The 24,240-nt window shown below is 40.0% G+C and overlaps 1 protein-coding gene across 2 annotated transcripts in view; it reads right to left on the reverse strand.

Moving 5' to 3' along the window:
• Positions 1 to 628: 628 nt before the first annotated feature.
• The window catches only part of casp8 (caspase 8, apoptosis-related cysteine peptidase), a 59,236-nt gene continuing 35,624 nt past the window's right edge, over positions 629 to 24,240 (reverse strand). For both annotated transcript variants that reach the window (XM_034183651.1, XM_034183650.1), the window contains exons 5-12: positions 21,855 to 21,984; positions 21,648 to 21,703; positions 21,493 to 21,547; positions 20,418 to 20,482; positions 20,214 to 20,319; positions 12,521 to 12,648; positions 11,718 to 12,085; positions 629 to 1,790 (exon numbers count right to left, since the gene is read on the reverse strand). In XM_034183651.1, coding sequence (XP_034039542.1) covers positions 1,652 to 1,790; positions 11,718 to 12,085; positions 12,521 to 12,648; positions 20,214 to 20,319; positions 20,418 to 20,482; positions 21,493 to 21,547; positions 21,648 to 21,703; positions 21,855 to 21,984 — 1,047 coding nt within the window. In that variant the 3' untranslated portion in view covers positions 629 to 1,651. The remainder of the gene's footprint in view (positions 1,791 to 11,717; positions 12,086 to 12,520; positions 12,649 to 20,213; positions 20,320 to 20,417; positions 20,483 to 21,492; positions 21,548 to 21,647; positions 21,704 to 21,854; positions 21,985 to 24,240) is intronic.

Genomic DNA, 24,240 nt, shown 5'->3' on the forward strand with positions numbered 1-24,240 from the left:
TCAATATTTTATTTATTTCATTCTCCAAACATGGTTTTCTAATGGAAGCGACCTTTAGTTCACCCTAATCAGGTGTAGAGCTAATTATTCCTACATGACAGCTGCCACCATTATGTTTGACAGATTAACAACTGTCTTTTTTTAAAAAACATCACTTTCTACCAGCTGCACCTGGCATGAGGGCTCATTACTGCTTCATTGTCATTACTAGAGAGCTATGATTTTCTTGGGCGCCAGCCAGCTCTGCTACCAGGTTGGAAGGTACTTGACAGTCAGAGACTAATGGGGCACTTATTAGCTCAAATGAAATCCATTTTTAACAGTTCAGATGGAGGACACCTGATAGTTCAACTAGAGGGCACACAGTTCAGATGGAGGACACCTGATAGTTCAACTAGAGGGCACACAGTTCAGATGGAGGATAGTTCAAAAATCCTGCCTCTACAGCACCTTGACACTTGCACACATTTTACCCCTGCACTGCCGCGCAATTTCGGACGCTGTGTTATATAAAATAATTATTTCATAGCGGATTAATCATTTGCTCTCAGAGTTTGGCTGATGAAACCACCTCTAATCGTTTCTGGAATCACAGAGAAATTTTCTACAGCTGCATCTTTTTTTTTATCCTCAGTATACCATCAACAGTGTTTACTGATGATGTGACTGCTGATGGAAGTAGCACAATGAACTGTGAAGTATATCAGGCTGTACGATTTATTCGGATTCAGCCAAATTCTGTCAAATAGGGCAGTGCTTCACAGTGCAGAGATTATGACCCAAAGCATACTATCCAAGGAGCCCAAGAGCTTCCCAAGGCAATGAAATGCAAAATTCTTCAGTGGCCAAGTCAGTCACCTGACAGAAAGACCCACAAATAAGCAGCAGCTGAAGGAGGCTCCAGTACAGGCCAGCTGGAAAAGCATCTCAGGGAATTAAATTTATAATTTGGAGACGCCCATAGCTTCCTGATTTCAGGCAGTCATTGAATGCAAGGGATTATCATCCAAGTACTTCCAGTAATCACAGTTTTTACAATTACCTTTGGCCTCTGAAAACAGTGACTTTGCATAACAATGGCAGTAATTCCTACCGGTTAGTTCCTGGTTCGGCGGCGATTTTGTGTTGGGTAATAATGCACTGAATGCCAAGGCTGCACACATGCATAGTGCTTATAACAAGGCAGCGAGATGTAAAACCCCATGCAGGTTAAGAAATGTTCGTAATTATTTATCTGCAGATGCCCACACCCATTTCACTCAAACTACAGTTAAAAGTCCCCAATAACATCATTACTACATTAATTAATTTTAAACTCACTAGAATTCATTCATGGTTCCTCCAGCATTATAGAAAAGATTTCTTAACATTCATCACATGATACTAATCTTGTATGGCAAAGTAATACTAATAACAATAATACATTTAAACTGTTTAATATATATAAATGACTTTATATAATCCTTATTTTTTCTAAATGACGAGAACTGCTATTTAAAAAAATCCTCATAAATGCAGTTAGAATGTGATTTGGCAGTGTTTTTGTTCTCATAAATGATGTAATTGAACAGTCCACCAAATAAAGATGTTCAGTTTAAAACAAGGAGGGGAACTCCAGCAGTTTGGCACAGCTTTGGGGTTGTACTTGATCCTAGTAGTCGACAGGCTTGAGGACGAGCTTCTTGGTTAAAGTGTATTTGGGCTCCGGCATTTGCTTGTAGCCCTTAAACACTCCTGTGCTGACTTCTTTATTCACGTGTGTCAGAACGCTGAGAATATCCATCCCACTCCTGTAAAGAAAACAGTGAAAGCACATAAACTTGTAAACACTTGCAGAGTTCATACTTCTGTTGTCATTGTCACTAAAGGGCCGCTATACATGCAGACATCACAGCAGGGGTGGATGATATGATGTAAAATTAATATCTTTCTGTGAAGGCTCTCAGTTGTCCAGGTGGTTTCCATAGTAGAGAAACTTGAATCTTCGACTGGACTGGGTTGCTTGATGCGAGGACGTTTCGGTTCAAATCGCAGAAGCTTCCTCAGCTAAAGTCTGACTTGAAGCGAAACGTCAAGCAACCCAGTCCAGTCGAAGATTCAAGCTTCTCTACTATAAAATTAATATCAGTATTTTAAATTTTTTTGGACAACGATGAATATCTTCGCGGGAATTACTAGTTTACACTATATAACTCCTTTAATAATTATCTTATCTGAACAAGAATTTAACATGGAGTATTTTTATTTTCAAATCTGTTCCTTTAAAGATAAAATCTAGATGAAAACTTCAATAATTAAAGACGTTTTACACAGTTTTAAATGTTTAACAAATCAGTGGCTCTTTAACATTTGGTAAACCTTAAAGCACAACACAGTGCAAAAGTATTGTACACACAAAATCACAGTTTAACAGTTATTGCTTCAGGTGAAAATAACTTCATACTGTTCCATCGACAAGGAAAGTATTTAACAAGTGCTAGCTCACACAAGAGGCAGCCCCTTGTTACCAATCCTGTGTGTGATTTTCGTGGATGGGATCTCTAGGTGCCGGCAGGGATTGGAGGCTGTCTACTTTGGTGATCTCAGAATTACATCTCTGCTTTTTGAGGATTTGGTTCTATTGGCTTCATCAGACTGTGACCTCAGATGTGCACTGGGCAGGTTTGCAACAGTGTGAAGAAACTGGGCTGCAGATCAGCACCTCCAAATCTGAGAGCATGGTTCTCTGTCAGAAAAGGTAAGACTGCCCCCTCTGGGTCAGGGGAGAGTTATTGCTCCAGGTTCAAGCATTTCCCTGTTTTGTTCATGAGATCGATAGGACTGAATGAAGAAGAAGGGCCTTTAATGTCATTGTGCATACATGCAATGAAATTTTTCCTCTGCATTTAACCTGCTGGAATTACAGTTAAACAGTCTGGCATCCAGAGACAAGCTACAAATGAAGAGATGCTGCCCTGGTCAGCGCCAGAGAAAGGAGCAGGCCCTAAATATGGATGTTTTTGATTGTGGGTAGAAATCCATGCAGACATGGGGAGAACATGGAAACTCCACACAGAAAGGACCAGAGAGGAAGCAATCCCAGCACCTTCTTGCTGTAAGACAACAGTGCTATCTCCTAAAGCCTGAGTCACACTATGACTGATCAAGGAAATGTATGAGGAGCTGATTCTATAACTTTGTGTTCGTTTTGGTCAGATAAGAGTAATTTTCCCATCTGCAACATGCGTTCCCTGTCAGCTCATGTCCACCAAGTTAGTCAGAAAGTTTCGTGCGTGTTTAAAACTTTGAGTGGAGATCACGTGGAGAGCTTCCTTGCTGCCTGCATGTTTGTTTGCCATTTTGTCCTTTACTTGCTTTTATTTATCCTGTGGCTGTCAGATGGTTCATTCTGGGTTTCTGATTGGCCAAAGCTCCACCACAAGCAGCATGCAGCACAGCTCCATGTTTTGAAGAAAAAGACAGCACATTCTCTGTGAGGAGGTCCTCGTGCATAAACAGTGAGGAAATATCATGTTTTCGTACCATGACAAACTGCCCAAATCCAGCATATTTGTCTATAAAACGGGAAAATCCTTCTGTTTAGTGCAGATCTCAGTGGAAATGCAATGTCATCTATCCATTAGCACCCCAATTCCACAGGAGACTGACAAAATTGTAAATGGACAAAATATTTAAATACACAACTAATCATTCTGCTCTATCAGACATAGTGTGATACTGCCTTAAGCCACTGTACTGCGTACCCCTGGCAGCATGGTCTGCGTTTTGAGGTCCTGTGGTACAGGATCAACATGATGAAGAAACAGCTGAGCCAGAAGGATAGACTCCCTATTTACCAAGTCAATTCACACACCTATCCTCACCTAGGGTCATGAACTTTGGGTAATGAGCAAAATAACAACATAACAAACCAACGGTACTTGTAGTCACACAGAGTTTGCCAGGGGATGGTATTCTCCAAGCAGGTTAAGAAAAACAGACAGGCATCATGAAAGGCAACTCAGTACAAATTGGGGTCCTTCAGCACTGGTCCAATTTTGAAATTATTTTCATTATATAGCGCCAAATCACAACAAAGTTGACTCAAGGCACTTCACACAAGTAAGGTATAACATTACCAACCCCCAGAGCAAGCACACAGGTGAAAGTGGTAAGGAAAAAGTCCCACTGACGATTTGAGGAAGAAAATTCACAAAACAAATATATGGTAATGTTGCTGGTGCATAGGACAGAAGGGTTGAAAAAGAGAGAGAGAGAAAAAAACAGAATCAGGCATGAGAAAGACAACAAATAAAGTATAATTTGTTAGCATAAAGCAACAAGAAAACCAGAAGAAATACTAAGGTGATAGCCGGCCACGAGCCTTAAAGGTGCGTTTACACATAACCAAGACGCGTTACGAATGTCATTTTTCTGTCATTCGTGACACATTCCTGACATTCTTAATGTGACTTAACACATCTGAATAGGTTTCTTAATAGTGCGTGTTGGTGCGTGATATTCTTGATATTCGTGGAGCATGTTGTTGCCTGTCAAAAAAATCTTCCACAAATGTCACACACCACCCTCATTTCATCTCACGTCGTGGAGGTCGCAACTCAACGTATTGATCCGTCTTGATGAGTAGTGATCTTTAATAGAACGTGACAACTTTCGTAGTGGTTCCTGTGATGGTTCTTTGAGCTCAAACTGTCACGCGTTATTACGAAGTGACACGGAAACTGTCAAGTTTTGACACGACTTATAACGCGGCGTAACATTTCACTGCACGCCATGACAAATCAGTTTTCTGTCACGTGCGCATAATTAAACTCAGTTCCAAATGTCATTCCACAGTTCCTGCTGAAGCTCCTCAGGATGCTCCTGCAGATGTTCCACCTGCTGTTGCAACCGATGAGCGGGAGAACGAGTCTGAGCCAGAGAAACCAGAGGAGCGAGAGGAGACTCACGTGCAGCCAGACATCTCTGCACCTCCTCCAGTCCGGCGGAGGAAGAAGCGCACGCACAATTAAACCCTGCTGCATCGCATTGAGTTTGATTGCTGACACCAAGTCGGCTAAAAGTCTCATTTCAGTGCTCTTCAGCACGCTCCTGCAGGTGTTCCACCTGCTGCATGTGCGTGATGTTTGGGAAAATGCACGAGACGAGAGCCGCATGAATCCACACATCTGGCTCTGTCCTCCTCCTCCTCTCTGCACGACTCCATGGCACAGAGCCCAACTACGCATGCAGTCACAAAGTTCTTCTGAAAAACTGGAGCGATCTGAATTCGGTTGGATGAATATGAGTGTGTGTGGAGACAATTCACCTCGTTCACAACGTGACAGAAATTAACGAAGCGCTGTTACGCGCAATAGCGTGCAACAACACGGAACACTATTCTTGACCGTGCATAATGGTTCCTGATAATTCTCCAGCAACACGTGCCATTAATCGTAACGTGTCATAACAGGTTGCAACAGTTCCTGAGGACACCTGACGCCTCTGCCCCGAATAATCACATTCGTGATCAGCGGCCAAGAATGTGTACTTCGTGGCATTCGTGACTTGTCGTCATTATGTGTAAATGCAGCATAAGCTTCACCAAAAGACTCAAAATTTAGATAAAGTTTAGGCCGCGGCACACTCCGTTTCCTAATAAAATGAATTTAAAAAAGTAAAAAGCTTAGTAATATACACTCAACAAAAATATAAACGCAACACTTTTGGTTTTGCTCCCATTTTGTATGAGATGAACTCAAAGATCTAAAACTTTTTCCACATACACAATATCACCATTTCCCTCAAATATTGTTCACAAACCAGTCTAAATCTGTGATAGTGAGCACTTCTCCTTTGCTGAGATAATCCATCCCACCTCACAAGTGTGCCATATCAAGATGCTGATTCGACACCATGATTAGTGCACAGGTGTGCCTTAGACTGCCCACAATAAAAGGCCACTCTGAAAGGTGCAAGATGTCGCAAGATTTGAGTGAGCGTGCAATTGGCATGCTGACAGCAGGAATGTCAACCAGAGCTGTTGCTCGTGTATTGAATGTTCATTTCTCTACCATAAGCCGTCTCCAAAGGCGTTTCAGAGAATTTGGCAGTACATCCAACCAGCCTCACAACCGCAGACCACGTGTAACCACACCAGCCCAGGACCTCCACATCCAGCATGTTCACCTCCAAGATCGTCTGAGACCAGCCACTCGGACAGCTGCTGAAACAATCGGTTTGCATAACCAAAGAATTTCTGCACAAACTGTCAGAAACCGTCTCAGGGAAGCTCATCTGCATGCTTGTCGTCCTCATCGGGGTCTCGACCTGACTCCAGTTCGTCGTCGTAACCGACTTGAGTGGGCAAATGCTCACATTCGCTGGCGTTTGGCACGTTGAAGAGGTGTTCTCTTCACGGATGAATCCCGGTTCACACTGTTCAGGGCAGATGGCAGACAGCGTGTGTGGCGTCGTGTGGGTGAGCGGTTTTCTGATGTCAATGTTGTGGATCGAGTGGCCCATGGTGGCGGTGGGGTTATGGTATGGGCAGGCATCTGTTATGGACGAAGAACACAGGTGCATTTTATTGATGGCATTTTGAATGCACAGAGATACCGTGATGAGATCCTGAGGCCCATTGTTGTGCCATACATCCAAGAACATCACCTCATGTTGCAGCAGGATAATGCACGGCCCCATGTTGCAAGGATCTGTACACAGTTCTTGGAAGCTGAAAATGTCCCAGTTCTTGCATGGCCGGCATACTCACTGGACATGTCACCCATTGAGCATGTTTGGGATGCTCTGGACCGGCGTATACGACAGCGTGTACCAGTTCCTGCCAATATCCAGCAACTTCGCACAGCCATTGAAGAGGAGTGGACCAACATTCCACAGGCCACAATTGACAACCTGATCAACTCTATGCGAAGGAGATGTGTTGCACTGCATGAGGCAAATGGTGGTCACACCAGATACTGACTGGTATCCCCCCCCAATAAAACAAAACTGCACCTTTCAGAGTGGCCTTTTATTGTGGACAGTCTAAGGCACACCTGTGCACTAATCATGGTGTCTAATCAGCATCTTGGTATGGCACACCTGTAAGGTGGGATGGATTATCTCAGCAAAGGAGAACTGCTCACTATCACAGATTTAGACTGGTTTGTGAACAATATTTGAGGGAAATGGTGATATTGTGTATGGGGAAAAGTTTTAGATCTTTGAGTTCATCTCATACAAAATGGGAGCAAAACCAAAAGTGTTGCGTTTATATTTTTGTTGAGTGTACTGTCAATATGCTAGCCATATGAAAGGGGAAAATGCGTCTTATGTCTGGACTTGAAAGTCTCTACAGAATCTAACTGTTTTATTGATGCAAGGAGACCATTCCACAGAACAAGGGCACGGCAAGAGAAATCTCTGTGACCCATAGACTTTTTAATTCACCCTAGGGACACAAAGTAGTCCTGCACACTGAGAACGAAAAGCCTGGGCCGGTACATAGAGTTTAATTAGGTCAGCTAAGTAGGGAGGTGCCAGTCCGTGAACAATTTTATAGGCTGGTAACAGAACCTTAAAATCTGATCTCACAGGGAAAGGAAGCCAGTGAAGAGATGCCAAAATGGGTGTAATGTCGTCAAACTTTCTGCTTTGTGTCAAAAGTCTGGCAGCAGCATTTTGAACCAATTGGAGAGCCCTAATGCTGGACTGAGACTAATGATAGAAATAAAGGTATTAATTATGAAAAGGCACTGAACACAAAACAAAGTGTCTCATCTTAGTCTGACCAATGAAATGGCAGAAGCAGCAACGGCCAGCAATGGCCATGATCAGTCCACTTTACATGTATCAGTGCAGATAGCGGTTATTACCTCCGCCAAGGAGGTTATGTTTTTGGTCGAATTTGTCTGTCTGTCTGTCTGTCTGTCTGTCAGCAGGATAATTCAAAAGATTTTGAACGGATTTTGATGAAATTTTGTGGAGTGGTTGGAAATGACAAGAGGAACAAGTGATTAAATTTTAGTGGTGATCCGGATCACGATCCGGATCCAGGAATTTTTTAAAGGATTCTTCACCATTGCGGGATAGGGGGAATTTTGACATTCTAGTTTCTAACTCCACAAAAACAAGGCAGAAAGGCTTGAAAAAAAATTAGGGTGTAACATAGTCAAATGTTCTATCAAACAACAAAGATTGGTGATAATCGGATCTGGATTCTGGATCTGGTGATCCAGAATATTCAAAAATATAGGGAAAATAGAAAATGTGTCAGTGTGAGGTGACAAATGAAGCTAGAGATGCACAACTAACACCAAATTGTAGCTGAATCTGTAATGATTCAGTAAGATGTCATCAGATTTGATGTAGCTTCAAATGTTATGGAGCTAGATCCAGAAGAAAACCGCGATTACCGAAAAATTGTTTTTATACAATAACTTTTGAACTAATAAAGACATAAAAGTGATTCCAAGTTCTAGTGGTATGTTTTCATGGTCAAGGATGTCAAATATAAAGGAAAGAAAAGTGTATGTATCATAGTTTTGTTTGTAACACTGAATTGTTGAATAGATCACTGTGCCAAGGAGGGAATCTCTTTAGGGTCAGTGACCCTATGGCCTTGTGTAGCACATGCAACACTTAAAAAATAGTTCTATTTCAGAATTTACTGTTATTTATTTAGAGAAGTGTTTCATAAATGTTAAAAACTTCATATATTTGCAGTTTAGTTGAATAATAAATTGAATTTTGTCTCTTATTTGTTTTTGTCTATAAGCACATGCAATATCAATATCAGTGCTCAGATGACAGTAGCTTCTGGGAAAGGTGCAAGTTGCAATAAACTGTGATACCAAGCGCTAAGGATACATGCTATCCAGTCACAGCAGATGAAACTTTTTTTTACTAGCAATCATCGTTAGACTTTTTTAGGTTCAGTGATTCCACGGCGTGTAGATGTTATGGCGTCAGTGACCCCATGGCCTTGGCGGAGGTTTGCACTCTGAGTGCTTCTAGTTGAAAAAAAAAACCACAACAATAAAAAACAAAACAAAACAAAAAAAAAACACCTCCAGTCTTTTCAGGGGTCCTGCACAAACTTGTCGGTGTCAGACACAGATTGCAGCCACTTTCCCTCCTCTGTTGGAAGAATGACGTGTAGTTTGACCGGCTTGTACAGTTTCGATATGGCGCTCTTGAACTCTGTGCTGTTTCACCATTTCAGGGCTGTATTCTTCGTATATATGTATAACTGACACTTATGTCCATTGTAGGTCAGATTACATGCCTCGGGAATCACCAAATGTTTCATTTGATAATGATGAAAGTGCATCATAACTCGTCAGGGTTTTCCTCTGGAAGGCGATTTAGGAGCTCAGCTCCAGTGCAGCCTGTCCAATTCCGGCAGAGAAGCGAGCAGTTCCAAAAACATAGATGAGGAGTTGGGAGAAAAGCAGAAGTGCGCGGACCCTCAATAGCTTCAGGAAAACCCACAATCCGTACATTCTGGCATCTGCTGCATGCCTCCATGTCTGCCATCTTTGATTTATACCACTCGTCTTTTTGGAGTGCAGAGTATATTTGGCCTTGAGCTGATCCAAACGCTGATCAAAATCAGTGTGCACAGATTCAAGAGAATTAATGCGTAAACTGTGGTCACGCACTGCAGATTGAACACTGTACAGCTTGGAGGACAAACTTTCAAAAGAAGGCTTAAAGTCCACAGACAGCGCAGCTCTTTGGTCTTCCAGCAGAAGGCGAATCTCCGCCATAGTTACAGGTGCAGCAAGCGGCAAAGTTTCTGTCTCATTCGGACTTACTTTTAGATTTTCACATTTTGCAGGTGATCAGCAAGCGTAACACAAAAAATAAAAATAAAACTGGGATTCCAGACAAAAAGTACGAGGTTTGCAAGGCACAAAACATTGAATACTGCAGCGGAGTGAGCTGAATGCGCGCCTACTCATGAAACACCACACCAGAAGTCCCCAGATTTTTACTTTTGCTTTATGTATACACACACACACACACACACACACACACAAGATGAAGCGATCTATAGCGGAGGTGATGGCCTAGTGGTTAAGTGTTGAGCTTGAGACCAGAGGATCCTTGGTTCAAATCCCAGCCTGACCGGAATATCACTAAGGGCCACTGGGCAAGGTCCTTAATCCCCTAGTTGCTCCCGGTGTGCAGTGGGCACCTTGCATGGTGGCAGCCTCACATCGGGGTGAATGTGATGCATTACTGTAAAGCGCTTTGAAAAAGCGCTAATGCAGTTCATTTACTATTTATTTATATATAAGTTTCATTTATTTTTGAAACATGAATTTAATGATTATTATACATTATTTACGAGGTCTATTAGAAAAGTATTCGACCCTTATTATTTTTTCAAAAACCATATGGATTTGAATCACGTGTGATTACATCAGACATGCTTGAACCCTCGTGGGCATGCGAGAGTTTTTTCACGCCTGTCGGTTACGTCATTCGCCTGTGGGCAGTCTTTGAGTGAGGAGTCGTCCACCCGCTCGTCGATTTTTTTCATTGTTTAGGAATGGCTCAGAGACTGTTGCTTTGTTTGATAAAAATTTTTTCAAAACTGTAAGGCACAACTGAGTGGACACCATTCAATAAATTCAGCTGGTTTTCGGTAAAAATTTTAACGGCTGATGAGAGATTTTGGTCTGGTAGTGTCGCTTTAAGGACGGTCCACGGCGCCTGACGGCGATCTGCGCTTCGAGGCGGCAGCGTCTCGCTGTTTCAAGTTGAAAACTTCCACATTTCAGGCTCTGTTGACGCAGTAAGTCGTCAGAGAACAGAGAACTTTCAGAAGAAGTCGGCATGAGGAGTTTATTCGGACATTCCATTGTTAACGGTCATTTTGTAATGAAAGAACGTGCGGGCAGAGTCGCATGTCGGGCTGGACCCGACCGCGGGGGGTCGCGACAGGAAAAACACCTCCGTTGGAAATCTTAACGGGCAAGTTGGAACATGCCCAAGCTGTTAAACAATTTCTCAGTTACTCACTTGTTGAAAGCCATTAAAAGCCGCCTGAATTCTACAAATGGTTTTCAACACGGAGGTGTTTTTCCTGTCGCGGCGCACACAGATTTGCCGAGTCGTCACGGAAACTTTGCGCGTACGTCTTTCATTAAAAAAATGTCCTTAAACAGTGGAATGTCCGCATAAATTCCTCATGCCGGCCTCTTCTGAATCTTCTCTGTTCTCTCACGATGTCCTGGGTGAATTAAGCCTTAAATTAGGATGTTTTCAGCTCGAAACAGGCCAACGACAGCGCCTGGAAGCGCTGCAGGACGTCCCGCTCCGTGGGAAGTCCTTACACCGACAGAAACACCCCATAATCTCTCATCAGCCATTAAACTTTTCACAGAAAACCAGCTTAATTTCTCGAATAGTGTCCACTCGGATATTCCTCACAGGTCCAGAAAAAATTTTGATAAAGCAACGCGCGCCGTCTCGAGCAGCGTGTGAAACAAAGGAATTCAGCCGAGAGGGCGGGACCACATCTCACTCAAGGCCTGCCCACAGGGAAATGACGTCACCGACACGCGTGAAAAAACTCACGCATGCGCACGAGGGTTCAAGCATGATTGGTGTAATCGCATGTCATTCAAATCCATATAGTTAAAAAAAAAAAATAAAAGGGTCGGTTTATTATCTAAGAGACCTCGTATAACACAAGAACAGTGTTTCCCAGAGGTGGAGCTCACCTTTCTGCTGACAACTCCAGCTGCTTGCACAGCACCTGGATGTAGATAGAGCCCGTCATAGTGCTTCGAAATGACCTGCAATTTGGTACAGTGGACATGCCCAACAGGAAGTCTGCATCCCAAGCCACACTCTCATCTATGTCTGGACCTGCATCTTCTTCAACTTCCAGCTTTGGGGGAAACTTCACAATTGCTCCTTTCTGATACATGTCACCCTGACATGCTTGGATGAAGAACAATTTTGGCTTCTTCACCAACGTTGGCGCTCTTCCGCTTGTGAAAGGTTGTGTCAGTTCTTGCAGGAAAACCTTCTCTCCATCTGTCCCAAAGACACAGCTCAGTTCTCCATGGGAGAGCACACACACCACCTAAAGCAAAAGGCAGGATGGAAGACCGTCATTTGTATACAGAAGCTGTTAAGTTTATTAACCTGTTGTGCTGCATTATGTGAAGTATTATGGAGTGTGGCACCCACTTTTGGACTATATTGATCCGGACCTCTCCTCCACCCTATTAAAAGGACTGTTGTGTACTTGAAGGACATTTATAAATGTGACTCCTGTACAAGGTAAGTTTGCCCTACCGCCTCCTGTATTATGCTATATGTTCATAAGAGCTGTTGTGTATGTTTTGTTGTGTCTAGTTCTTGAAGACACTGTTTGTTCTGTTGAATCATAAACAAAAATTGCAAAAGAAAAGAAAAGCATTCCATCTCTGTAGCATGCCCCCAAACCTGATCAGAGTGAACAGAATTAATGACTAAATTATATGCAGTAGTAATAGACTTGTGTGACACTGCTCACCAAGGCATCATCATTCGAAAACTTGCGTTTACCCAGCTCTTCTAATTGATGCCGCATGGCCTTTGCAGTCAGGTTTTTGTGCATCTGTATTGTGAAGCCAAGCCAGGAGAAAACCTTTTCCAGCGCCTCTGGGTGACAAAAAAGAGAGGTATACCAAAACACTGAAATCTAGGAAAATGCACATCATGTTATATAAAGAAGTGCGGTTATCGTTTGGCTGCTCTCATTTGTTTAGGGTCACCACAACCAAGTTAGTACAGATCTGCATTACAATTTGAATGAATGAATTAATTTATTCAGACAGACACAGACATTGAACATCGGATCTGTCATCAAAACATCACATTCACCTTATTTTTCCAATACAAAACAATACAGAAAAAAGAATATCAACAAAAAAAATGCATGTCTGAATAGGAGTGGGAAGAAGTGAATCACTTTTATAACCCCACCCCTCTTTACAAATCTATCCTTAAGTGACAAAAACATCTTTCAGCTTCCTTCAAAAGCTGCTTCAAAGTTTCAGCTGTGAACGCTCAACCTTTAAATCTCTTCGCTAGAATACTTGGAAAAAATATTTTCTTTAAAAATTTTTTTAAACTGATTGCATTGTTTAAGTTTTTACTCCACTCACAGAAACAAAATCTTTTAAATGTTGTACGAAATTTTTGAATTTGAAAACAATACAATCCTCTCAGATTATACTGATTTTCCCTTTCGCTAAACAGACTGAATATTTACAGGTAATTGTTTATTTTTAGCTTTAAACAATATCTGAAGAGTTTGAAACTCTATGAAATCCTGCATTTTTAATATTTTTGTTTCAATGAATAATGGATTTGTGTGGTCTCTGCATTTTTAATATTTTTGTTTCAATGAATAATGGATTTGTGTGGTCTCTGTATCCAGCATCATTGATTATTCTTATTGGCCTTTTTTTTTAGCAAACTGATTAGTGGTTTTAGAGCAGTTTTGTAATTATTGCCCCAAACCTCAGCACAGTAATTAAAATATGGTAATATTAGTGAACAGTATAAGGTTTTTAGTGATTTTTTTATTTAACTTATATCTTGCTTTATATAAAACTGCCAGACCTTTTGAGACTTTTTTTTGTATATGTTTTATATGACTCTTCCAATTTAGTTTCTCATCAATTATGACTCCAAGAAATTTATTTTCTTTTACTCTTTCAATTTCAACACCTTGTATTTTAAGTTTGACCTCTTCTGTCTCTTTACAATTTAAAAAAAACATGATTTTTGTTTTGTTCAGATTTAATGATAATTTATTTTCTGTAAACCACTGTCCTAACTTACCAAATTCTATCTCAATGTGATTGATTAACTTTCTTAAGTTGTGATTTGACTAAACAAATGTGTCATCAGCAAATAAGACTGATTTGAAAACATGAGATACATTACACAGGTCATTGATATAAGTATAAAATAAACTAGAAGCACTCAGAGAGTGCAAACCTCCGCCAAGGCCATGGGGTCAATGACGCCATAACATCTACATGCTGTGGAATCATTGAACCTAAAAAAGTCTAACAATGATGTTTGCGCACACTGTAAAAAAAAAAAATAGTTGAGAATTTCAAATTTGCAGGCAACAGTCTGCACTAAGACTTTTATGTTGTGCCGATGATGAAATATATGTTATAGTATATAGTTCATCATCGGCACAACATAAAAGTCTTAGTGCAGACTAGGGATGGGTATCGAGAACTGGTTCCTTTCTGGTATCGTTAAGAAATGATTCGATCCACCGACAACAATAAGCTTTGTGCTTAACAATTCTGTTATCGGTCCTTCAGAGTGACCGTTGTTTTGGGGGGTGTTTGTCAGGAAAATTATAATTTCTCTACATTGATTACAGACCCTGCAGCGGGTCCGTGATCAACTTTTCTGCTGCGCGGCTTTGCTCTGAACCTTGAACCAATCGAAGCAGTGGTTCGCAGATTGAAGCAATGCTTCGATCTGTTGCTTCGTTTATACTTTCTTTCGCTTAATTTTCCCCCGCTAAAACCCTAAAGAGCATACGTCTGTGAGTATTATTTACCTTTTCTATGTTAAACCGACCTGTTATGGTCTTCTGAAACAGTTGATAGATGTATTTTATAACTTAAAAACGGGAGCGATGCTAACGCATTAGCATGTCTATGGTATTTTCAATGTTAAAAGTTAGCATTACGCAGTTGCAGCTGTCACGTTCGGGTGCATTTGTTTTCAAATTGTAATATTTCTTAAATTTATTTTTGTTTATATATTAATAATCTAATGATTATTATATACAATTTTAGAGAAAGAGACAAAAAGAACCTGAATAGAAACACAACAGAAAATACAAAAGCAACTAACAATGAACATAAATAAATAAATACATACATACATACAGAAATAAATAAGCGTTTCCTGTGAACACCTACTGACTCTTACACCTCCATTTCACCCCTGTCTTATTTAAGTTTAATGACAGTTTGTTTCGGTCAAACTATATTTTTAATGTGTTAATTTCTTCAGCGATTTCCTCCAGAACTATCTGCCAAACTAGAAAACTGCTGCATCCTAGTAATAGCAGGGCAGATATGTGAAATAATTGTGCACTTTGGGTTAAAAGCATGAAATTTTGCATGAAGTTAGGAAAAAATATACCAAAAATTATCAGAATGGGAGCCAAGCTGAAATTTTATTTTTGCGGCGGCCATTTTGAATTTTTTAAACTGGTCTCCATTATAATCGCTATTTTCATTATAATGCATCACAGGGAACATGTATTGAGAGCTGTCATAATTTAGAAGAGAGAGCAATGTTAATACTTTGATTTACAACATTTAATTAGTTTAAGATTTTGTTTTTGGCTGGTTTGCAGTGCCCATATCAAATTTCAAAATGGCATCCCAGTGGAAAAGTACAGTATATGCAAAAATACTATACAACACTATATGCCTCAGCACCAAAGCACCAGAAGTTGTCAGTTAACTAATGATTCTGCTGTGCTGTTAAAACCTGTCACTTTTATAAAAATCTTAAATTTCACTGCATTTCTTCAGTATTTCATTATCCTAATAATATTTGCCTAGTAATAATAATATATCTGTCTTCATTAATAGTATATAATTAATCAGTTAATTAAGGCTGTGGGCACTCGCCATGGCAGTTGCACAGTGCAGTGCACTTAAGGTGGGCCCCTTTGCATCTGCAGTTCTTTTGGCAACCTTTGTTGCAGCCACATTTCAGTAGTTCTTGGCAGATTCTACTTGCTTCTGGCAACATGGACCACAAGGGTTGCCATGATCCTGATGTATTTTGCTGCCAGTCACTTGGAGATGCTATTTCTGGATTCAGGATAAGTGACTGGCCCCAGATATGACCAGCCTGATAGGCAGCCCTCTTGGTGTGTTGAAGTAACCACATTATACTGTATTCTCTCCAGAAGTTGCTAACCCCACAGTATTTATTTATTTATTTATTAGGAATAATTACAGGAATTGAGGGAAATGATCACACTGTGATGTATTTAGTTAGGTTTGTCAAGACTTACATTGCCATATATATTTAGGGGAAAGACACATTGTCTCTTTGATTTGAATAGAGATATGAAATAATGCAAAAACATAAATTTGCAGGGAAATATGGACTAATAAGACATAGTAATTATTTAATTATTTTATTTCTCTCACCCAATCATTATATAGGACGGTGTGAAACATAATTATTGACTCTTAAATTTAGGAAGTTCAGTTTTGAACCAGCATAGTATATGAATTTCTTATATTGTAGTACTCAATTTAGTGCTTTGTAATGGCAGACATACTGAAATTTGATATGACTGTCAACAATTATATTGGCCTATAGGAACCCTAAATTAATTTCTCAATATAGATTTAGTATCCTGCACTACTGATACCAGTGTAATACTTACAAAAAATATAGTTAAGTAAAGGTATATGTAACAGAATACTCTATTAATATACCAAAATGGCCACCATATTGGAATCCAATATGGCTGCCATAAATATCCAAATTCAGCTTGGCTCCCATCCTAATATTTTTTTGTATAAATTTTTATGCAAAGTTTCATGCTTTTAACCCAAAATGCACAATTCTTTCATATTTTGTCACATATCTGCCCTGCTATAAGAGCAGAATACTACTGGAATGAATTTGAATAAGGAAAGTTTTTTTTTTTTTCTCACCTAAATGGATGCTGCACTCACTCCAGTTTATTGTCTGGAATAGTCCTAGATTGCATTTCAGAGCTTCTAGAATTCAAACATTTTCGTGCAGGTGGTGTTGGGGGGTAATTTTGGGTTTCAGCTTTTTTTGTTTTTCACCACTTTCATCCCTGAATGTGTCAATCGTGTCACGTTTGTGCGTATTAAAGTTACTAACTGGGACTCCTGTCTTGTTGCGAGAAAGAAACGAGAATCATCCTCCGTTCTGTTCACACAGCTCCAAACGCTGCGCGGCTCTCTGACGAGTCAAGTTAGAACGATAGAGTCCAGTCTGAATTAATAACTTCAAAGTGAAACACCGTTTTGTTTATTTTTATTTATGTCCAGAGATCAAGGATACAGTGACCAATTTCATATTTATTTACTTTAAGACTCAATGAAATACATAGAAAACCTGTAAAGCCTACTTTTAGTACAAAATTCACGAGGAATCGATAAGGAATCGGATCGATAAGCAGAATCGATAATGGCATCGATATCGATAAAATCTTATCAATACCCATCCCTAGTGCAGACTGTTGCCTGCAAATTTGAAGTATTCTCAACTATTTTTTTTTACAGTGCAGTAGTAACAAAAGTTTCATCTGCTGTGACTGGATAGCATGTATCCTTAGCGCTTGGCTTCACAGTTTATTGCAACTTGCACCTTTCCCAGAAGCTACTGTCATCTGAGCACTGATTTTGATATTGCATGTGCTTATAGACAAAAACAAATGAGACAAAATTCAATTTATTATTCAACTAAACTGCAAATATATGAATTTTTTTAACATTTATGAAACACTTCTCTAAATAAATAACAGTAAATTCTAAAATAGAACTATTTTTTAAGTGTTGCATGTGCTACACAAGGCCACAGGGTCACTGACCCTAAAGAGATTCCCTCCTTGCCACAGTGATCTATTCAACAATTCAGTGTTACAACCAAAAATATGATACATACACTTTTCTTTCCTTTATATTTGACATCCTTGACCATGAAAACATACCACTAGAACTTGGAATCACTTTTATGTCTTTATTAGTTCAAAAGTTATTGTATAAAAACGATTTTTCGGTAATGGCGGTTTTCTTCTGGATCTAGCTCCATACCATTTGAAGCTACATCAAATCTGATGACACCTTACTGAATCAGTACAGATTCAGCTACAATTTGGTGTTAGGTGTGCATCTCTAGCTTCATTTGTCACCTCACACTGACACATTTTCTATTTTCCCTATATTTTTGCATATTCTGGATCACCAGATCCGGAATCCGGATCCGATCATCACCAAACTTTGTTGTTTGATAGAACATTTGACTATGTTACACCCTAGTTTTTTTCAAGCCTTTCTGCCTTGTTTTTGTGGAGTTAGAAACTAGAATGTCAAAATTCCCCCTATCCCGCAATGGTGAAGAATCCTTTAAAAAAATTCCTGGATCCAGATCGCCACTAAAATTTAATGACTTGTTCCTCTTGTCATTTCCAACCACTCCACAAAATTTCATCAAAATCCGTTCAAAACGTTTTGAGTTATCCTGCTGACAGTCAGTCAATCAGACAGACAGACAGACAAACTCACCGAAAACATAACCTCCTTGGCGGAGGTAATAACTTAGGGCCCAATACTGCCCCCTGTGGGATAACGCACATCATGTCCACACACGAAGAACAGAAATCATCCAGCTTCGCAAACTGTTTCCTATTTCCTAAGTAGTTCCTTACCCATTGTAATGCCACCCCCCCCATCCAATACCTCTCTACCTTACCCAATAATATATCATGATTTATGGTGTCAAATACTTTTTTTTATATCCACAAACAGCCCTGCAATTATTTTCTTTTCATCAATGCAATGTGTTATTTTGTCAATAGAATCCATTAAGGCAAGTGCTGTGGATCTATTTTGCCTGAAACTGTTTTGACTATCATGTAACAATTTATGTTTATCAATAAATTTATCCAGTCTATTGCAATACAGTTTTTCTAAAATTTTTGAAAATTGTGGTAATAAAGATACTGGTCTATAGTTGGTGAAATGATGCTTATCGCCAGATTTAAACAGTGGTATGACCTTGGCAATCTTCATATTGTTTGAACAGTACCTGTGATTAATGACAAATTAAAAATGTGAACTAATGGTTTTAAAATTAAATTAATTACATCTTTAATCAGGGTTATATCCAAATCACACCACCACAGATCGCACCACAAAGCACAACATATTTACGTGAAAGATTTTTTGAACATTGCAGCTCATCAAGTGGAGTAAAGAACTGAACAGAGCAAGTAGTGATGTCAGTGGATCGCATCAGAGCGCAAGATTTTTAATCTATTATAAACATATTTAACAGCCGCACACAAGAAAGAACACACAACTGTTGCTATGAAAATGTAAACATAACCTTTTTAGACAGCCCAAAATGCTTTCTGCAACTTGTTAGGCGTGCACGCAAACGGCTGAAGCTGGAGCGGTCCTCTGTGATTCAGGAAGTGATTACAGCCATTTTCAACGGCCAATTTGCAGAGAAAATGATTAATCCAACATGGCACAATCTGGTGGAAGTGGTAGTTTCGGCTGTATTCCCTCTGCCATTGTACTGAAGTGAACTTCTTCGGTGAAACGAGATGAGTGTGCAGGTGTGGAGGAGGGAGGGACAGAGGGGGGCGTTGAGCCTGGTGACGCGAGCAGGAAGAACTAGACATGAAGGCATCTGATTGTTTTTTTGAGAGCAGACCGCAGAGCTTATACTGGTTGGAGTTTTATCGATCCTACAGCTGCTACAGACGTCTGATTTTTTTTGTTCCTTTTTCTGAATACATAATGTATTGACGACTGTTAGGATAAACAAACCATTTCACCCAGTATAACAAAAAGTGTTTCTGAACAGAGTTACCTACCCTAGCTTTAAAGAGGATGACAGATGACACACTGATTGACTTATTTTCTGTTATTCTTAAAACATGCCCATGACTAATTAAGGGGATAAATCAAACCCCTTTAGGCACTATGTTGCAGTCACATTATGCAGTGCATAAACAAGAAATCGTTGGAAATGCTCCAAACATAAACTGAGCTCCACACATTTTCAAGACAGGCCCCTTTGACAGGGTTTGACATTCCTGAGTTGAACATGGGTTCGGTCTAGTCCAACATATGCCTGACTGGTTCAACTGGTCATGTTGAAAATAAATTTATTCCCCCTCCTTGAGACAGACACACACACACACACACACACACACACACACACCATACTGTATTATTATCTTACTTACTAAATAATTCGTGAAAGTATTAATCAGTCTAGTTGATAAAAGGCTGGGGTGAGTGAATGTCATAGGTTACTGGTCCGCTGGTCTATTTCTTACAGAAATTATATCAAACCCTGCTTATGTTTTTCCTCACTCAGTCAGCTTTTCCATTAATTTACAACTCATCAGTCAATGTGGTTATCAAAAATACAGGTGCACATACTTGCATCCTCGTCACTTCCTCGTCGTTTGGACAAGGTCACAAATGTTTCATTGTTGAAGATCATACACACACCACGAGGATTGTGAGTCAGAGAGTAGTATTCCTTCTATAAATTAGAATTACATACAGAAATTACAAAATTATAGCATGCATTCAAATTGTGAAAAATTAACACACAAAATTACAGTTTTGTAAAATGTATACCTGATCATAAATAGGGGAGAGTTGCGTGTCCGGTTGAGCATCATAAAAAATATTTTCACTCTGAGCTGAAAAAAGTAGAGGAAAAAAAAAAATCACTTGCTTCACTTGTCCCATAAGAAACTTCATATTTACTATATCCTGTGTTCAGTGACTGCACAATTACATTATGTAGCTGCTTAGCCCATGACCGTGTTTGTGTTCTAAATTAATACTACACCAATCCAAACTGTTCAGGGTCACCCTTGGTGCAGCGTATTCTGTGTGCAATGCAGAAACTTCAAATCAAATGTAGAATATAATTACAGTATTTAATGGACTATAAGTCCCGCTTTTTGTGGCAAGTCTCGCAACATACACTTCAAAGCGACTTATATGACAAAAAATTTTTTTTAAAATATCAAACACATACTGCATTATCATATATGGCCACAAGATGGCACCATGTACCTGCATGTTGCTGTTCTATTGCAATAAATAAATAAAGAAAATAAAATTACTAACTGAAATTGGTAGAATACAAATGAAATGCTACGGAAAAAGGTATAGCGCAGAATTTAAACCGCAGATTTAATTTAATCTAAACTACAGCTAAAACTATAATCAAGCAGTAGTAAGAAAGTTTAGAGTGAGTGGAAAAACTTGTCAGGGAAGGAAGAAATGCTGAACCAATCAAACAAGTGGATGGTGTGCTTGGTTTCAGTGGAAGGTTCCCATTTCAAACCTCACACCTGCCCATTTCTCCTTGTAATGTGGAGTTGTGTCAGGAAGGGCATCCGGTTATAAAACTTGTGCCAAAATCAACACGCAAACAAGGGAGCAGACAAAGGGACTTCCAACCAATGGTGCAGTTACGCCATACCAGGGCAACTGGGGAGATGAATATAAACAACTTTGCAACCTAAAGATATTTGGCCTATGTTGTTAAGGTTAGGGTGTAGTTGAACAGTCTTTCCAGATTGTTCCTCCGTGTTTTTTTTCTTGAATTCTTGTGAAATAAATGTTTCAAAAGTAAATGTGACTTCATTATAACACTGTGAAAATGACCTGAGAATGTTTGAGACAGCGAGACACTTACGAGTGGACTCAGTTGCTGGAAACGGAACGTGGGCGGGTTCAGGGTGGTTGTATGTCTGTGACAAAAAAAGTAGCGGTCAGTAAATGGATCACTGGTAACACACACACACACACACACACACACACACACACACACACACACACACACACACACACCTGGTCTACCACTTTGGAATGAGATGCTGATGTGGCCTGATGCTGTTCGGTAAAACCTAGAAAGAGGACAAATACTTCAAATGACATTTATTGATTACAACAATATAGTTCTGTGATTAAAAAAAAGGATGCAGTTATTTAAATGGTAATAACCTCTATAAACAGCTATGCATAGTATGTGTGTGTGTGTGTGCGCGTGTGTAACACCTTCTCTGTAGTGCTGTACTGTCAGTGCCAGCTGTTGGTCACACTGCAGCAGGATTGTATGTAGGTCATCCAGCTTTTTATCTGACAAATAAGAAGTCTTCTCCATTTCAGAGAACACATCCAATGCGGTCTGTAAGTAAGTAAGTACACTCAACAAAAATATAAACGCAACACTTTTGGTTTTGCTCCCATTTTGTATGAGATGAACTCAAAGATCTAAAACTTTTTCCACATACACAATATCACCATTTCCCTCAAATATTATTCACAAACCAGTCTAAATCTGTGATAGCACTTCTCCTTTGCTGAGATAATCCATCCCACCTCACAGGTGTGCCATATCAAGATGCTGATTAGACACCATGATTAGTGCACAGGTGTGCCTTAGACTGCCCACAATAAAAGGCCACTCTGAAAGGTGCAGTTTTATCACACAGCACAATGCCACAGATGTCGCAAGATTTGAGGGAGCGTGCAATTGGCTGCTGACAGCAGGAATGTCAACCAGAGCTGTTGCTTGTGTATTGAATGTTCATTTCTCTACCATAAGCCGTCTCCAAAGGGGTTTCAGAGAATTTGGCAGTACATCCAACCAGCCTCACAACCGCAGACCACGTGTAACCACACCAGCCCAGGACCTCCACATCCAGCATGTTCACCTCCAAGATCGTCTGAGACCAGCCACTCGGACAGCTGCTGAAACAATCGGTTTGCATAACCAAAGAATTTCTGCACAAACTGTCAGAAACCGTCTCAAGGAAGCTCATCTGCATGCTCGTCGTCCTCATCGGAGTCTCGACCTGACTCCAGTTCGTCGTCGTAACCAACTTGAGTGGGCAAATGCTCACATTCGCTGGCGTTTGGCACGTTGGAGAGGTGTTCTCTTCACGGATGAATCCCGGTTCACACTGTTCGGGGCAGATGGCAGACAGTGTGTGTGGCGTCGTGTGGGTGAGCGGTTTTCTGATGTCAATGTTGTGGATCGAGTGGCCCATGGTGGCGGTGGGGTTATGGTATGGGCAACACAGGTGCATTTTATTGATGGCATTTTGAATGCACAGAGATACTGTGACGAGATCCTGAGGCCCAACTTCGCACAGCCATTGAAGAGGAGTGGACCAACATTCCACAGGCCATAATTGACAACCTGATCAACTCTATGCGAAGATGTGTTGCACTGCATGAGGCAAATGGTGGTCACACCAGATACTGACTGGTATCCCCCCCCAATAAAACAAAACTGCACCTTTCAGAGTGGCCTTTTATTGTGGACAGTCTAAGGCACACCTGTGCACTAATCATGGTGTCTAATCAGCATCTTGGTATGGTACACCTGTGAGGTGGGATGGATTATCTCAGCAAAGGAGAAGTGCTCACTATCACAGATTTAGACTGGTTTGTGAACAATATTTGAGGGAAATGGTGATATTGTGTGTGTGGAAAAAGTTTTAGATCTTTGAGTTCATCTCATACAAAATGGGAGCAAAACCAAAAGTGTTGCGTTTATATTTTTGTTGAGTGTAAGTAATAAGTAAGTAAAGTTTATTTGTATAGCACCTTTCAAGAGAAAATCACAAAGTGCTTTACAGGAATTTAAGAAACACAGAAATAACTAGAAGCACTCGGAGAGTGCAAACCTCCGCCAAGGCCATGGGGTCACTGACACCATAACATCTACACGCCGTGGAATCACTGAACCTAAAAAAGTCTAACAATGATGATTGCTAGTAAAAAAAAGTTTCATCTGCTGTGACTGGATAGCATGTATCCTTAGCGCTTGGCACCACAGTTTATTGCAACTTGCAACTTTCCCAGAAGCTACTGTCATCTGAGCACTGATACTGATATTGCATGTGCTTATAGACAAAAACAAATAAGAGACAAAATTCAATCTATTATTCAACTAAACTGCAAATATATGAATTTTTTAACATTTATGAAACACGTCTCTAAATAAATAACAGTAAATTCTGAAACAAAACTATTTTTTAATTGTTGTTCATTTAATTGCTACACAAGGCCATAGGGTTACTGATCCTAAAGAGATTCCCTCCTTGGCACAGTGATCTATTCAACAATTCAGTGTTACAAACAAAACTATGATACATACACTTTTCTTTCCTTTATATTTGACATCCTTGACCATGAAAACATACCACTAGAACTTGGAATCACTTTTATGTCTTTATTAGTTCAAAAGTTATTGTATAAAAACGATTTTTCGGTAATGGCAGTTTTCTTCGGGATCTAGCTCCATAACATTTGAAGCTACATCAAATCTGATGACACCTTACTGAATCATTACAGATTCAGCTACAATTTGGTGTTAGTTGTGCATCTCTAGCTTCATTTGTCACCTCACACTGACACATTTTCTATTTTCCCT

The sequence above is a fragment of the Thalassophryne amazonica genome, chromosome 12, assembly GCF_902500255.1.
Source record: "Thalassophryne amazonica chromosome 12, fThaAma1.1, whole genome shotgun sequence".
NCBI classification, from domain to species: Eukaryota; Metazoa; Chordata; class Actinopteri; order Batrachoidiformes; family Batrachoididae; genus Thalassophryne; species Thalassophryne amazonica.